The sequence below is a fragment of the Balaenoptera ricei genome, chromosome 1 (assembly GCF_028023285.1).
Source record: "Balaenoptera ricei isolate mBalRic1 chromosome 1, mBalRic1.hap2, whole genome shotgun sequence".
NCBI lineage: Eukaryota > Metazoa > Chordata > Mammalia > Artiodactyla > Balaenopteridae > Balaenoptera > Balaenoptera ricei.
Window position 1 is genome coordinate 109,869,686 of NC_082639.1, and position 15,576 is coordinate 109,885,261.

At 43.3% G+C, this 15,576-nt stretch overlaps 1 protein-coding gene across 1 annotated transcript in view; it reads left to right on the forward strand.

The window, feature by feature from the left end:
- Positions 1-15,576, forward strand: part of OAZ3 (ornithine decarboxylase antizyme 3) — a 51,235-nt gene that overhangs the window by 14,502 nt on the left and 21,157 nt on the right. The window contains 1 exon segment of the mRNA XM_059931793.1: positions 33-213. Within this exon segment, the coding sequence (XP_059787776.1) occupies positions 33-213 (181 nt within the window).

Consider the following 15,576-nt stretch of genomic DNA (forward strand, 5'->3'; position numbering starts at 1 on the left):
CCTGATTTAGCAGCACCATTTCTGTTTTGCAGGGTCATCTGGAAGCGAGAGAGCCCTGTCGCCATCACTGTGGGTTTCCGGGCTGTGTCTGCTGTTGCAAAGGCTTTTAAAGATGCTCATTAAAAACAGACCTCCCTGTTCTCTCTGCTATATTTCACTTAGAAGGAAGAAGACATCCTTCATGGGAGGCTGCTCTGCCCCTACTCTGACCGGGTAGGTAGCAGGCCTGTTTCTCTGTTCGTGGCAGAGGCCTCTGAGCTAGGTCAGTGGGTGTTTCCACATGTGCCTCAACCCCGTGCACTCCCTGCCCCTCCAGGCCACTCACTCCCAGAGCCAAGACCGGACAAAAGAGCAGGGGTGGGGAATCCTGAGAGGAACACAGCTGGTCGTGGTTGTACTCAAGCAGAGTCCACGCTTCCAAGGTGGCTTTTGTTTTTTATCTTACCTCCGGGGTTACTGTACAAAGTGTACAGGTGATGATTAACTTTTATTTCCATAGAAGCAATAGTCAGAGGAATTGGGTTGGGTGGACGGCAAGAGCGAATGAGATTAGACACAGAAAACCCATTCAGGGCCATGAATATTGTGAAATAAGAGCCCCGTGGGTGACTCAGAGGTGGTGGACTTTGTTCTTGAGGGTTTTTAGGAACAAGCTGCCCAACCATTTGACTTTCAGCTTAGAGGCAGGAGAGGGGCCAGTTGGCCTGGTGAAGTCCTTTCCAGGCCTAGGAGGCTTGGAAGTCTTGCATGTGTGTGTGTGTCCTACCTCTCTGGCCTCCACAACTCACTGGCTCCACCGTGGGAAGGACCTCTCACCTGTGTGTCACTTGTCAACTTCACTATGGCAACAGAAGCAACAAATAATACAGACCGAAGTGGAGGCTGTATTATTTTTATTTCCCTTGTCTCTGCTGTCTTGTTCCCAGCTACCATCATCTGCAGTAGTAGAAAGGGCAACAAAATGGGGCATTTAGAGAACTATTAAAGCTACACATAATAAGCTATGGGGTAGGAACCTGAGGAGTTATTTTAAGTGCTTTCAGAATCACACTTCAACAGCCATGGCTCTGACAATGAGGTATCCCTGTTTAGAAAATCCAAACGAAGCCTTCAGCCAAACACACACCTACTAAGGATCTCTGATGTGAAGTGTTATGTTAGACACTCTTGGAACCTTTTGTAGGGGCAGAGGCTTGTAACAGTGTGGGGAGAGAGCAGAGCGTTTTTCAGGATGCTTGGGTGCGTGGTTTAATACACGAGAGTGCAGCGGCTCATGCTTGGGGAGTTCCCTGGTGGAGATAAGAAATGCACTTTTAGGTCACAGTGCGCCTTCTCTGTGTGAGACAGTGCGCTCGGTCCTGGGGGTAAGGCAGAGCGATTGTCCCCGCCGTGCAGCGGTTCATGGTCTGGGAGACGGGCTGCTTTTCTCCCCAAACCTTAACTGTCTGAATATCTCACTTTTTGGACTGAAAGCTTCACCAGGGCAGGGACCAAACCTAAAAATCGAACTTGTTCACTGTTGAGTTCCAGACCCCTAGCACAGTGTCTGAATATAGCAAGTGCTTGGTATGCATTTGTGGAGAGAATGAATGCTTGTATAGTTGAATGAGCAGTCCCATTACGTCGACTGCTATCAAGACCGTTGTATACCTATGATGGAAGTAGGGACATGATACAGGAGGCGGTGGAAGAAGGAACACCTGGTCTCCTTGCGAAGTGAGGGACTGAGGGAGGCCTCACGGAAACTGGCATGTGATGTGTAAGAAGGGATTTGCTAGGCAGATGTGGCAAGAGGCATGGGGTAGTCAGGGTGTCTCGGTGCTTACGTTCTGCTGAGCAGGATGCTGGTGGCCTGCTGATTCTTTTTTTTTTTTTAAATAAATTTATTTATTTATTTATTTATTGGCTGCGTTGGGTCTTCATTGCTGTGCGCGGGCTTTCTCTAGTTGCGGCGAGCAGGGGCTACTCTTCGTTGCGGTGCGCGGGCTTCTCATTGCAGTGGCTTCTCTTTGTTGCGGAGCACAGGCTCTAGGCGCGCGGGCTTTAGTAGCTGTGGCATGAGGGCTCAGTATAGTTGTGGTTCGCGGGCTCTAGAGTTCAGGCTCAATAGTTGTGGCGCACGGGCTTAGTTGCTCCATGGCATGTGGGATCTTCCCAGACCAGGGTTCGAACCCATGTCCCCTGCATTGGCAGGCGGATTCTTTACCACTGCGCCACCAGGGAAGTCCTGGTCTGCTGATTCTTATTACTCCTTTCTTCCTTGCTTCCAGAGCGGAAGGGGGCAAGAGAAAAGGAGAGGGGAGCAGCTGTTGGGTCAGTCCCGAAGCAGTGTCTGCCGTACCCTCCCTCCCTGACTCATTCTCCACGTGGTAGCTCGAATGATCTTTTAAGAAACCTAAATCAGTATGTTACTTTCCTGCCTAAACCCCTTTAGTGGTCTTCTGTGCACTTAAAGTCCGGATGGCCTTCCAGGGACTGCAAGGCTTCATGAGCCCCTCCACCTCTCGGTCGTCGGCTGCTCTTTCCCTCCCTCCTCACGGGGCTCCAGCCACACCAATCTTTTCTCTCCTCCCCGAACATGCCAAGGTAGTTCCCACTTTAGGGCCTTCGAACTCTGCCTGGATTTCTCTTCCCCAGAACCTCACAGAGCTAATGGTCCAAGTAGGGAGGCTGTGTGCTGGAAACAAGAGAAGACTCTGCTGAGCAAGCAGGCCGTGCTTTCCTCACGTGGCCGACCCGCAGGTGGCGGCTGCTGGCGTTGTTTCAGGGGCCGCCTCTCTGCCGTTCCTTCCCTCCCTCATGGTCAGAGGAGACGCAGGAGGACCAGGAAGGGACTGTGCCAGTGGTACTTGTCTGTCTTTTCAGGAAAGCAGAAGCTTCCTCGGGACACCCGCTTCCTCCCCGCAACTTCCACTACCATCTCATTGGCCAGAACTGTGTACGCGGCCCCCTCTTGAAGGGAGGCTGGGAAGTTGAGGATTCAGCCATTGAACAGTGCCCTAGATAGCTTCTTGTCACTTCCTCAGAGAGTCCTTTTCTAGGGAGCAGACTGAAGTCGCTTCCCCCAGGCATTTAAACATATTTAATTAGAAAGGTATTCCCCCTAGCCGTTCTGTCACATCCCTCTGTCTGGTTTTCTTTACAACACCTACCACTGTCTGATATTGTCTTGTCTGCTTATTTTCCTGTTACTGTCTGTGGCCCCAGGAATGTGAGCCCCGGTGAGAGCAGGCCTTGTCAGTCGTGCTCATCACTCCAAGGCCAGCACCCACAGCTGTGCCTGGCACGTGTAGCTACTCAGTGTGAACTTGCTGAATGGTTGCAAGGATGGGTGGGTGGTGGTTAGAAGCCTGACTGCACGAGGAAGGCTTGATTGAGGCAGTGGCATGAAAACAGGAGATGAATCCTAGTTGTCTTTAGGAGGAGGAATTGGCAGGGCTTGTGATTTGAATGGGGCGGGGTTATAAGGGGGGATGTAGATTCTAGACTGACTTCCAGGTTTCTTGTGTGGACAAGGAGAGGGATGATAGGATCATCTGCTAAAGCAGAAGGGAAGTCGACAGGGGCAGGGGCAATGGGGAGATGAATTTATTTTTTAATTCTAAAAATGTTTAAAAATTTTTAACTTATTTTTTGGCCCGTACTGTGTGGCTTGTGGGATCTCAGTTCCCCAACCAGGGACTGAAGCTGCGCTATGGCAGTGAAAGCGCCAAATTCTAACCACTAGACCACAAGGGAACTCCCCGGGGGATGAATTTAGGCCAGAAGGTTTCCACTGATTTGCAATTGGGTCGTGCATAATATTAATATGATTAGCTTCAGTGGGGTTGACAGAAGTGAGACTACAGTGGGCTTAGCAGCAATTGTGAGATGAGGATGTGGGAGTGGATGCATGCTGCCCGTGGAGATGACCTTCTAGGAGCAAGGCTGTGAGGCGGACGGAGGAAGGGCAGTAGCTAGAAGGGGAGGCAGTGTCGAGGACGGGCTTTTGTAATGGGAGACGCTTGAGCATCCAGGGGTTTGACATTTTCCATATCTTCGGGTCTATTTTACTTTTAGGCTAAAAAACATTAGGGGCTTCTTGGCAATGTTGTGCAGATCGGCTGTCCAGAAGTAATGGGAACTAATGGGCAGGCCTAACTTTGCCACCACGTGACCTAGAGTGACCTCTGTGTCAGGTTCCTGTCCTCACAGTTGGAGCAGAAGCTGTCACAGGCTTGCAGCAAGGATGGCCTCCGGCTGGCTCTCACTGGGTGGGAAGGCAGGGCCAGAGCTGGAAAGCGTGTCGCTCTCATCTCCCTGGACGGACCTCTGCTGCCCTCTCCTGGGCGAGACACCGCTCCGCTCGGAGAATGCCCGTTCCAGGCCTGGGTGGAGTGAGCAGGCGGAAGAGAAACAGGGCTAGGAGTGGGAGAATGTTCACAAATTTCCAGATTCCTGTAATAGAAAGTTCTTTCAGAAGTTGCAAAATCCAGGGCCTAATCTCTGGCAGTGCTGTTTCATGAGCTCCTTAGATGTTTCCTTCTTAGAAGTGTCAGAAGAAAGAAACCTTGCAAGGTTGATTATTCATTCGTTTGATCACTTATTCACTCATTTATTCAACAAATATTAGGGTACATTATATACTCAGGCTGCAAACTTTTGGAAGTCAGATACACTTTCCTCAAGGAACTTGTAGTCTAGTGAGTGGAGATGGATTAACAGATAATTATAATCAGTTTCAGAAGTGAAATGATAAGAGAAAAGGGCAAGCCACTGCAGGGGCACAGAGGAGGGATACCTGACTGGCACTGTTGTGGCAGGTGGGCATGATGGGGGCTTGGCCAGAAAATGTTTCCCAGCGTGGGAGCTAAATGCTAACAGATGATTAGGAATTACAGGCATCAAGTTACTGTCTAATATCATATCTCCCCGTTATTAAATCTGAAGGGCAAGTCTTGCTTCTTCCAAGGAAACTTCTTCCTGAAGCCTTTCCTCACTTTTTTCTTAGATATCACTGTTATCTAACAGTCTCGTAGTGCGTTGGTTTTCATATCTGTTAAAAAAAAAAAAAAAAAAAAAAAGTGGGGCATGCTACTAGATTTTATCTTTGAGCATTGTTGTCATCGTGAATCTGAAATCCATGAATCCTAACATTTGCTTTGTAAAAACAGCTCCCTGGTAGCAGGCTGGCACGTGCATGTGGACATACAAACCCAGAAAGTTTTCAGCATCCATGGGAAAATTCTGCTTTAATCCAAAAGAATCAAATGTGCTTTGCATACAGTAGCTTTTCACTAAATGCTTGTTGAAAAAGAACAGGCTCTTGGCACTGTTAAAGCATTCCTGTTGTCCCCTTGGGTTGCTGAGTTTCTTCATCTATAAGGGGGATAACATGTCCCTTGTGGACTTGTGCGGGGTGTCATTACACATGCAGGCACCATTCCCATGTCTGGCCTATGGTAGGCCTTCGTAGATAGCAGCTATTGTTTCAGTGAGGTAGTAATTTAACCTGGCACAGGGGACAGTCACTGAGGAGAGTCACAAGGAGAAGAGGGAGTACACTAAAGTTAAATGCAAGTTGATATGTTGGAGTTTAGGGCTATTTTGTGTGAGACTGAAGACTTAGCGCTTTCTCCAGAAAGCTTCTTCAAGGCCCAAGACAACAGTTCACTAGTCACACTCCTGACCCGTCTCTCACAGGCCCCAAGTGGCCTGGAATCTGAGGCGGGTCCTTCAGGAGCAGGACTTCACAAAGTATCCTATTCTTCAGTCACTGGGCTGGATAAGTGACAGCACAGAGCCCTCAAAGAATTGCAGCGATAAGCGCATCTCAGGAGACTGGAAGAACAAACTCCTAATAGTTGTCTGGTAGCTGTAGGATAGGTTAATTGTTCAATTAAGATGTATCTGCAAACTAAATCTGATGGAAAAAGGCTAAATGGGTTACTGCGTTTTGTTTCCACACTTTATGATTAGAGAAATGAAAACCAGATGCCAAAGGGGAGGACTGAATCGTAGAATTTGTTCAAGTAGAAATTGCCTTAGAGATCAGCCAGTCCAGTCTTATTTTACAGATGAAGAAACTTATCCACAGATGACAGAGTGGCACAGGGGGCTTGCACTCTCCTGATTTCCAATCTAATGTGATTCCAGTATTTCACGCTAGGAAAAAAAATACCTAGACCCGTTTAGCTTGGAGAACAAAAAATGGCTGGATGACAGTTCAGGAACATGGATGTAGTACACCTCTGGGCAATTGATCTATCATTCTAACTGTAGCTGAGGTCAAAATCCATTCGTTTATCAACAAACATTTTGAGTGCCAACTATCTCTCATTCAAGATCATTTCCGTCTCCATGATTTTCATTTTTCAGTTTGCTGTTCTGTATATCGACTTGCACTAGATGTTATGGGAAGATCTATTGAGTGTAAAGAAAAGTAGTCCACCCCTTAGAGAGGAAGGTAAGATGAACAGTGTATTCTTGGTCACATGTATTCAGTAGTTCATAGCGATGTTAGGACTAATATATAGTAAGATCTTAATACAATGTCTATTTGGTTTTGGAATACACCGTTTTTCTCCCCGCGGCTGACGACCCTTCCAGTGGTAAGGTAACTGATCGTGAGGCCCCACACACCAAACCATCTACGAGGGGAGAGAAGTTGTCTATAGCTGTCCTAGGTGAGAAGTATCGAAAATATATACATATTCTACTTCTCGCATTGAAAGGTCCTACAGTGGGTGCATGGTGTGCCATCCAGATACCCCTCCTTAGGACTGAAGCACTCAACCCTGTAGCCTTCCTTCCTGCGCAAGGTGTGGGGAGTTTTGGTGGCTAACATTTCTAAGCCGAGACCCCTCTAGAAATTGCCCTCAACTGAAAAATCATCCAAGGTAGTGCCCCATCCTTAGACAGCCTGTATTCACTGGTCAGTATGGGAGTTCAAAGGCCTGATTCCCTTGCCTCTATGGGGGACAGCACTGAAGGGTCACCACAGCTCCATGGCTCCTTCTGTCCAGTCCTGTGGCCTTCACTTCCTCACAGGTGTTGTTGATCCTGACAGCACACCCTAATAAACTTCCTTTACTCAAATCTCCATCTCAAAGTATGTTACCCAGGGAACCCAGCCTGGCAACAGTTGGTGCCAAGAGTACTGAGGAAGCAGATTCCAAAATGTGACTTTAAAGCCAGATCACCTGCCGGCCGGCTGGCAATGAGGACCCAATCGCTGGTGGTGGGTAGCGCATGGATGGCTCCTGGCGCACTGGATGGCTGCAGTTGTCAAAACTTTCACTAGCGGTGCACTGGGATGGGATCCTGGTGGGAGGGAATGCATTAGTGGGGGAAATACATCAGGTTTGAGAAGTTATAAAGACAGTGGAATTGGATGGCTGCGGCTGGAGGCCCTCAGTGCAGTGGAGAAAGACAGCGGAAGGCTGAGGGTGATAGTCACTAATTGAAGCCTGTGAAAGCCAGAGGCCCTCCTTGGCAGCTTGTGAAGAGACTTTTATTTCCTGCATCTAGAGGACCCAAAAAGCTGAGAATAAAGTTCAGGATTTAATTATAAGAGTAGCAGAGCTCTAGATAAGTTTTTTGTTTTTTAAATTTATTTTATTTGTTTTTATTTTTGGCCGTGTTGGGTCTTCGTTGCTGTGTGCGGGCTTTCTTTAGTTGCGGTGAGTGGGGGCCACTTGGCATATGATGGAAGAAGGTATCAAAGGGGTCAAAAGAGTTGGCAGGTTAGAGTGAATATGCCAGTTTTATATATGCTACATCAAGTCAGAAAAGTCACCAAATGATTATGTTCTATCAGAGGGCCCAAAGGATATTTTATTTACTGAAGTGAGAAAGAATGTGCTGTGAGATGAGCACCAGTTTCGTTGAGAAGCTCAGGGATGGCCTTGCTCCATAGGCAGGACTGAACTGTCACAGAACCAGGCTCACTGATAGTAATGGGGACCATAGGACGCTGAAACGGGCAGGTGGTGGGTGCCTAGCCATTGACATCAGAGTGGCTGAATTACTGTACTGAGCAGAAATGTTGGAGAGGCAGCTAAGGTCTGACTGGCAGAGGGCTTTGGAGATCATTAATGAAATACAGCTCTCTTGGGAACAAGATAGGTGGCACTCAACAAGGATATCGCCCAAGCTGTACAATTAAGAGTAATTGAGGATGGATGACCAGGAGACTGAGGCAGCCACCCCGATAAAAAGTTGTCATTCCTTGCTGTTTCTATACCTGAGCCAGCTTAAAAAATAAATCTTTATTGAAGTATAATTTATTTACATTAAAGTTCACCAATTTAAAACATACCTTGGGCTTCTCTGGTGGCGCAGTGGTTAAGAATCTGCCTGCCAACACAGGGGACATGGGTTCGAGCCCTGGTCTGGGAAGATCCCACATGCCGCGGAGCAACTAAGCCCGTGCGCCACAACTACTGAGCCTGCGCTCTAGGGAACGCGAGCCACAGCTACTGAAGCCCATGCACCTAGAGCCTGTGCTCCGCAACAAGAGAAGGCACCGCAATGAGAAACCCGCGCATCGCAACGAAGAGTAGCCCCTGCTCACTGCAACTAGAGAGCCTGCGTGCAGCAACGAAGACCCAACACAGCCAAAAATAAATAAGTAAAATAAATTTATTTTAAAAAATACCTTTAATAAGTTTTTCAAATATATGCAGTTGTTTAACCATCACTACAAGATAGGTAACATTTCTGCAGCCCCACAACATTCTCCCGTGCCCCATGGTGTGCTGGAGCCAACTTACATCAATTGTGGGATCCAATTGTTAGCTAGCATTCTCTCCCCTACTCAGTGTTCAGTGATGTCATATTGCTCATGTGAAATTGACAATGAAAGAGGTATTTACACCATAGACACTGGCAAATGCCACAAACCAGGGCTCCCTCCTCACTGAAAGCTGGTGGTTAAACATTTACCAGCCCATCACTGCTCATGCCCCCTTGCAGTCAATCCCCATCCAAAACTCTGGCTCCTAGCTACTACTGATATTTTGTCACTAGATTTTGCCTTTTTAATAATTTCACATAAATGGAATCATACAGCACGTAGTGTTTTGTGTCCAACTTCTTTCATGTAGCATATATTTAGATTTATCAGTGTTGTATGTCTCATTAGTTTGTTCCTTTATCTACTGAGTAGTAGTCCATTCTTTATCTATGCAGCAGTTGATGGCCATGTGGGTTATTCCATTTGGGGAAATAAAGCTCCTACGAACATTATATATATTATTAGTAACTTTTTATTTCTCTTTAGTAAATACATGGGATTGGGACTGCTGAGTTAAAATGGTAAGTGTATGTTTAACTTTGTAAGGAATTGCCAAATTTTCTTTCTTTAATTAATTTTATTTATTTATTTATTTATTTTTGGCTGCGTTGGGTCTTCGTTGCTGTGCATGGGCTTTCTCTAGTTGTGGCAAGCGGGGGCTACTCTTCGTTGCAGTGTGCGGGCTTCTTGCTGCGGTGGTTTCTCTTCTTGCGGAGCACGGGCTCTAGGCGCACAGGCTTCAGTAGTTGTGGTGCACAGGCTTAGCTGCTCCGCGGCATGTGGAATCTTCCCAGACCAGAGATCAAACCCATGTCCCCTGCATTGGCAGGCAGATTCTTAACTACTGTGCCACCAGGGAAGTCCACCAAATTCTTTTTCAAAGTGGCTACCCCATTTTGCCTTCCTACCAGCAGTGTATAACCAGTTTCTCTGTATCCTCACCAGGATTTGGTGTTGTCACAATTTTTTATTTTAGCCATTCTGATAGGTATATAGTAATATTTCATTGTGGTTTTAATTTGCATTTTTCTAGATAATTATCTTGAACATCTTTCCATGTGTTTCCTTTCCCTTGATAATATCCTTTTTGGTGAAATATATGCTCATGTCTTTTGCCCGTTTTCGGATTGGATTGTTTGAGGATTTTTTTACTTTGAGTATTTATTTAGATATGTTAGATATATGGTTTGCAAATATTGTTCCCCAGTAGCTTGTCTTTTCATCCTCTTCACGTGGGCTTTCCAGGAGCACAAGTTTTTAACTTTGATGAGGTCTGAATTCTTGATTTTTCCTTTTATAGAGCATGCTTTTGGTGTCAAATTTAAGAACTCTAATTCCACGTCTTGAAGATTTTCTCCTTTTTAAAAGAAAGTTTTATAATTTTACGGTTTACATTTAAGTCTGTGACCATTTTGAATTAATTTTTTTTAATAAATTAATTTATGGCTGCGTTGGGTCTTTGTTGCTGTGCGCCGGCTTTCTCTAGTTGCAGCGAGTGGGGGCTACTCTTCATTGCGGTGCATGGACTTACTGCAGTGGCTTCTCTTGTTGTGGAGCACGGGCTCTAGGCGCGTGGGCTTCAGTAGTTGTGGCACGTGGGCTCAGTAGTTACGGCTTGCGGGCTCTAGAGTGCAGGCTCAGTAGTTGTGGTGCACGGGCTTAGTTGCTCCATGGCATGTGGGATCTTCCCGGACCAGGGCTCGAACCCGTGTCCCCTGCATTGGCAGGCAGATTCTTAACCATTGTGCCACCAGGGAAGTCCTGAATTAATTTTTGAATAAGGCATTAGACTTAGGTTGAGTTTCATTTTTTGCCTATGGCTGTCTAATTGCGTCAGCATCATTTGTTGCAAAAGCTCTCTTTCCTCCATTGAATTGCTTTGGTATCTTTGTCAAAAAAAAAAAGAAAAAAAAAGTTGGGCATATTTGTGTGGGTCTGTTTCTGGGATCTCTATTCTGTTCCACTGATTGATGTGTCTATCCCTCCACCTATAATACACAACATTAATTATTGTTGCTATATAATAAGTCTTAAAATTGGGTACACTTTATTGTTCTTTTTCAAAATTATTTTAGCGATTCTAGTTCCTTTGCCTTCCAAATAAATTTTGGAACAATATTGTTTATGTCAACAAAAAATGTTGGAATTTTGATAGTAAATTTCATTAAACCTGCATATCAATTTGGGGAAAAATTGACATCTTTACTAAGTTGAGTCTTTTGACCCATGAACATAGAATGTCTCTCCATTTATTTAGATCTTTATTTCATCAACATTGTATAGTTTTTAGAATATAAATTTGTATTTGTTTTGTTATTTATACCTAAGCAGTTTTTTGAGCAATTGTAAATAGTATTTTTAATTTTGGTGTCCCCATGGGGTGTGTGTGTATGTGTACCATATTAATTTGTTCCTAGGAGTTTTTTGGTTAGATTCATTAAGATTTTATACATAGAAAATTACAGCATCTACAAATGGGGACAGTTTTATTTTTTCTTTTTGAATCCATATGCCTTTTTACTTCCCTTTCTTGCCTTATTGCACTGTCTAGAGCTGCCAGCACTATTTTGAACAAGAGGGATGAGAGCAAATATACTTGCCTTGTTCCTGATTTTAGGAGGAAAGCGCTCACTCAGACTTTCACCATTAAGTATAATGTTAGCTGTAGGCTTTGTAGGTTCTCTTGTCAAGTTGAAGAGGTTTCCCTGAATTCCTATTTTCCTGAGAATCATTTTTTTTTTAATCCTGAGTGGGTGTTGAATTGTGTCAAATAATCCTTCTGAATCAATTGATGTAATCATGTGATTTTCTTCAGAGTCTTAATGGTAGATTACATGGGTTGATTTTTGAATACTGAACCAGACTTGCCTCCCTGGAATAAACTCCACTTGGGCATGATGTATAAATCTTTTTATACATCGCTAAAATCTATTTGCTGATACTTTGTTAAGGATTTTATTTATTTATTTATTTATTTATTTATTTATTTATTTATTTATGGCTGTGTTGGGTCTTCGTTTCTGTGCGAGGGCTTTCTCTAGTTGCGGCAAGTGGGGGCCACTCTTCATCGCGGTGCGCAGGCCTCTCACTATCGCAGCCTCTCTTGTGGAGCACAGGTTCCAGACGCACAGGCTCAGCAATTGTGGCTCACGGGCCTAGTTGCTCCGCAGCGTGTGGAATCTTCCCAGACCAGGGCTCGAACCCTTGTCCCCTGCATTGGCAGGCAGATTCTCAACCACTGCGCCACCAGGGAAGCCCAGCATTTTTTGATTTATATTCATGAGAGATATTGGTCTGTACTTATCTTTTTTTTTGTACTGTTGTTGTCTGTCCCCTCCCCCTACCCCCCCGGGTAATATAGCTTCATAAAATGAATTGGGAGGCAATTCTTCTATTTTGTGAAAGAAATTATATAGAATTGGTGTTAATTTTTCTTTAAACATTTGGCAGAATTCTCCAGAGACACTATCTGGGCCTGGAGAGGTTTTTTTTTTTTTTGGTGGGGACGAGAAGGGGGCAGTTTAAAATTATTAATTTTCTTAATTGTTACAGGTCTATTCAAATGATGTATTTCATATTGGGTTAATTGTGATAGTTTTTTGCCAAGGATTTAATCTGTTTTGTCTAAGTTCTCAAATTTATGTGTATAGCGTTCATAGTATTCCCTTATCTTTTTTTAAAAAAAATAAATTTATTTATTTATTTCTGGCTGCATTGAGTCTTCGTTACTGCACGCGGGCTTTCTTTAGTTGCAGAGAGCGGGTGCTACTATTCATTGCAGTGTGCGGGCTTCTTATTACGGTGGCTTCTCTTGTTGTGGAGCACGGGCTCTAGGGCGTGCGGGCTTTAGTAGTTGTGGCACACGGGCTCAGTAGTTGTGGTTCGCGGGCTCTAGAGTGCAGGCTCAGTTGCTCCGTGGCATGTGGGATCTTCCCGGACCAGGGCTCGAACCCATGTCCCCTGCATTGGCAGGCAGATTCTTAACCACTGTGCCACCAGGGAAGCCCTCCCTTATCTTTTTGATATTTGTGAGGTCTTTAGTGATATGCCATGTTTCATTCCTATATTTGTAATTTGTGTCTTTTTCTTGTCACTCTTCCTAGTGGTTTGTCAATTTTATTGATTTTTTTCCTCAAAGAACCAACTCTTTGTTTCATGGATATTCTCTATTTTTCTTTTATAAATTGCATTGATTTCTGCTCTTTTTCTTTTCTTTTTTTTTTTTAAACATCTTTATTGAAGTATAATTGCCTTACAATGGTGTGTTAGCTTCTGCTTTATAACAAAGTGAATCAGTTATACACATACAATATGTTCCCATATCTCTTCCCTCTTGCATCTCCCTCCCTCCCACCCTCCCCATCCCACCCGTCTAGGTGGTCACAAAGCACCGTCTGCTCTTTTTCTTATCTTTTTCTTATTTCCTTGCTCATGCTTGTTATGGGTTTAGTTTTATCTTCTTTTTCTAGGTTCTTGAGGTGGGAGTTTAGATGATTGATTTTTAGACCTTTCTTCTTTTCTAATATATGTGTTTAGTGCTATAATTTTCCCTTAGCACTGCTTTAGCTGTGTGCCACAAATTTTGATATGTTGTTTTCATTTTTATTCAGTTCAATGTATTAAATTTTTTTTTCTTGAAACTTCTTCATTGACCCATAGGTTATTCAGAAGTGTATTGTTCAGTTTCTAAGTATTTGGAGATTTTCCTCTTATGCTTCTATTATTGATTTCTAGTTTGATTTGTGGTAGTCAGAGGACATTGTTTGATTCAGTTCTTTTAAATTAGTTGAGATTGGTTTTATGGGCCAGGATATGGCCTATGTTGGTATATATTCTGTGGGAGAATAAAAAAATGTGTATTCTGCTGTTGTTGGTTAGAGTGTTCTATAAATGTTGATAAGGTCCTGTTGGTTGATGGTGTTGTTGAATTCTTCTGTATCTTTGCTGATTTTCTATCTAGTTGTTCTATCAGTTGTTGAGAGAGGGGTATTAAGTCTCCAAATCTAATTGTGGATTTGTCTACTTCTCTTTTTAGTTCAGTTCACTTTTGCTTCACTTGCTTTTCAGCTCTTTTGTTTGGGGCATATGCATTTAGGATTGCTATGTTTTCTTGGTGGATTGGTCCCTTTATTATTATGTAATGATCTTCTTGGTGTCTGGTAATTCTTTGTTCTGAGGTTTGCTTTATCTGATATTGATACAATGATGCCTGCTTCCCATTGCTTAATATTTGCATGGTATAACTTTTCCCATCCTTTTACTTTCAACTTGCCTATATCATCATATATATATATATATATATATATATATATATATATATATATATATCTTCCAGTTTTATTGAGATATAATTGACATACAGCACTGTATAAGTTTAAGGTGTACAACATAATGATGTGACTTACATACATCATGAAGTGATTATCACAGTAAGCTTAGTGACCATCCATTATCTCATATACAAAATGAAAGAAATAGAAAAAAATATTTTTCCTTGTGATGAGAACTCTTAGGATTTGCTCTCTTAACTTTTATATATAACATACACCAGTGTTAATTATATTTATCATGTACATTACATCCCTAGTACTTATTTATCTTATAACTGGAAGTTTGTACTTATTGACTGTTTTCATCCAGTTCCCCTTCCTCCCATTGTATCATTATATTTAAAGTGAGTTTCCTGTAGACAGTATATAGTTGGGTCACATTTATTTTCATCCACACTGTTGATCTCTGTCTCTAACTGGTGTATTTAGACCATTTACATTTAATGTATTTATTGGTATGGTAGCGCTTAAGTCTGCCATTTTATTTTTTATTTTTGTTTGTTCTGTTTTCTTTTTCCTGACTTCCTGAGGATTTCTTGAAAAAAAATTTTTTTTTCATTAAAAAAATTTTTTAACATCTTTATTGGAGTATAATTGCTTTACAATGGTGTGTTAGTTTCTGCTTTATAACAAAGTAAATCAGCTATACATATACATATATCCCCATATCTCTTCCCTCTTACATCTCCCTCCCTCCCACCCTCCATATCCCACCCCTCTAGGCGGTCACAAAGCACTGAGCTAATCTCCCTGTGCTATGCAGCTGCTTCCCACTAGCTATCTGTTTTACATTTGGTAGTATATATAAGTCTACGCCACTCTCTCACTTCGTCCCAGTTTACCCTTCCCCCTCCCCGTGTCCTCAAGGCCATTCTCTACGTCTGCGTCTTTATTCCTGTCCTGCCCCTAGGTTCTTCAGAACCTTTTTTTTTTTTTTTAAGATTCCATATATATGTGTTAGCATACAGTATTTGTTTTTCTCTTTCTGACTTACTGCACTCTGTGTGACAGACTCTAGGTCCATCCACTTCACTACAAATAACTCAGTTTCATTTCTTTTTATGGCTGAGTAATATTCCATTGTATATATGTGCCACATCTTCTTTATCCATTCATCTGTCGATGGACACCTAGGTTGCTTCCATGTCCTGGCTACTGTAAATAGAGCTGCAATGAACATTGTGGTACATGACTCTTTTTGAATTATGGTTTTCTCAGGGTATATGCCCAGTAGTGGGATTGCTGGGTCGTATGGTAGTTCTATTTTTAGTTTTTTAAGGAACCTCCATACTGTTCTCCATAGTGGCTGTATCAATTTACATTCCCACCAACAGTGCAAGAGGGTTCCCTTTTCTCCACACCCTCTCCAGCATTTATTGTTTCTAGATTTTTTGATGATGGCCATTCTGACTGGTGTGAGGTGATACCTCATTGTAGTTTTGACTTGCATTTCTCTAATGATTAGTGATG